Raw genomic sequence first — 526 nt, 5'->3', positions numbered from 1 at the left:
CCACCTGCCGCCGTGAACCGCGAGCGCGGCAAAACGGGGCAACACGCCGCGCGCAGGCGGAGAGGGGCGGCAGCGGGCGGCGTCAGCTTCGTGGACATGATTGATAACCTGCGTGGGAAGTCTGGTCAGGGATACTACGTGGAGATGGCCGTGGGGTCTCCTCCGCAGAAGGTAAAGGTGTTCGCATGTCACAGCACTGCTGACTGTACATCTCTGTTCGGCCTGTACAACAGCTCTATCACAGCAAACTCCAATGGTTCAATAGTTCGTAAAGGGTGACATTCAGTGTGACTGGTCACTGTTATTCGTTATTACTCTCTAGAGTCTGGCAATGCTTGAAAAATGCAATTTTCTCCTTCCACTCCCTCCCTGTCTGTCACAGTTGAGTTTAATCTGCTTTATTGGCAGGGATGTTCCATTTAACACCAGCTACACTTAACTCTGTGTGCTGCCACCTTAAAATAATCATTAAATCCAGTGTTCTTTGTTGATATTAAAGTATGACAGTGGAAATGACAAAAAAAAT

At 49.0% G+C, this 526-nt stretch overlaps 1 protein-coding gene across 1 annotated transcript in view; it reads left to right on the top strand.

Annotated features, from left to right (window-relative positions):
- The window catches only part of bace1 (beta-secretase 1), a gene marked incomplete in the record, with an annotated part of 13514 nt that overhangs the window by 798 nt on the left and 12190 nt on the right, over positions 1–526 (top strand). The window contains 1 exon segment of the mRNA XM_035679389.1: positions 1–171. Within this exon segment, the coding sequence (XP_035535282.1) occupies positions 1–171 (171 nt within the window).

This window comes from Morone saxatilis, unplaced genomic scaffold (genome assembly GCF_004916995.1).
Source record: "Morone saxatilis isolate NCDOM2014 unplaced genomic scaffold, NCSU_SB_2.0 Contig8, whole genome shotgun sequence".
Lineage (NCBI taxonomy): Eukaryota > Metazoa > Chordata > Actinopteri > Moronidae > Morone > Morone saxatilis.
Note: the sequence above shows the minus strand (reverse complement) of the source record. Positions and strands in the feature narration are given on the sequence as shown.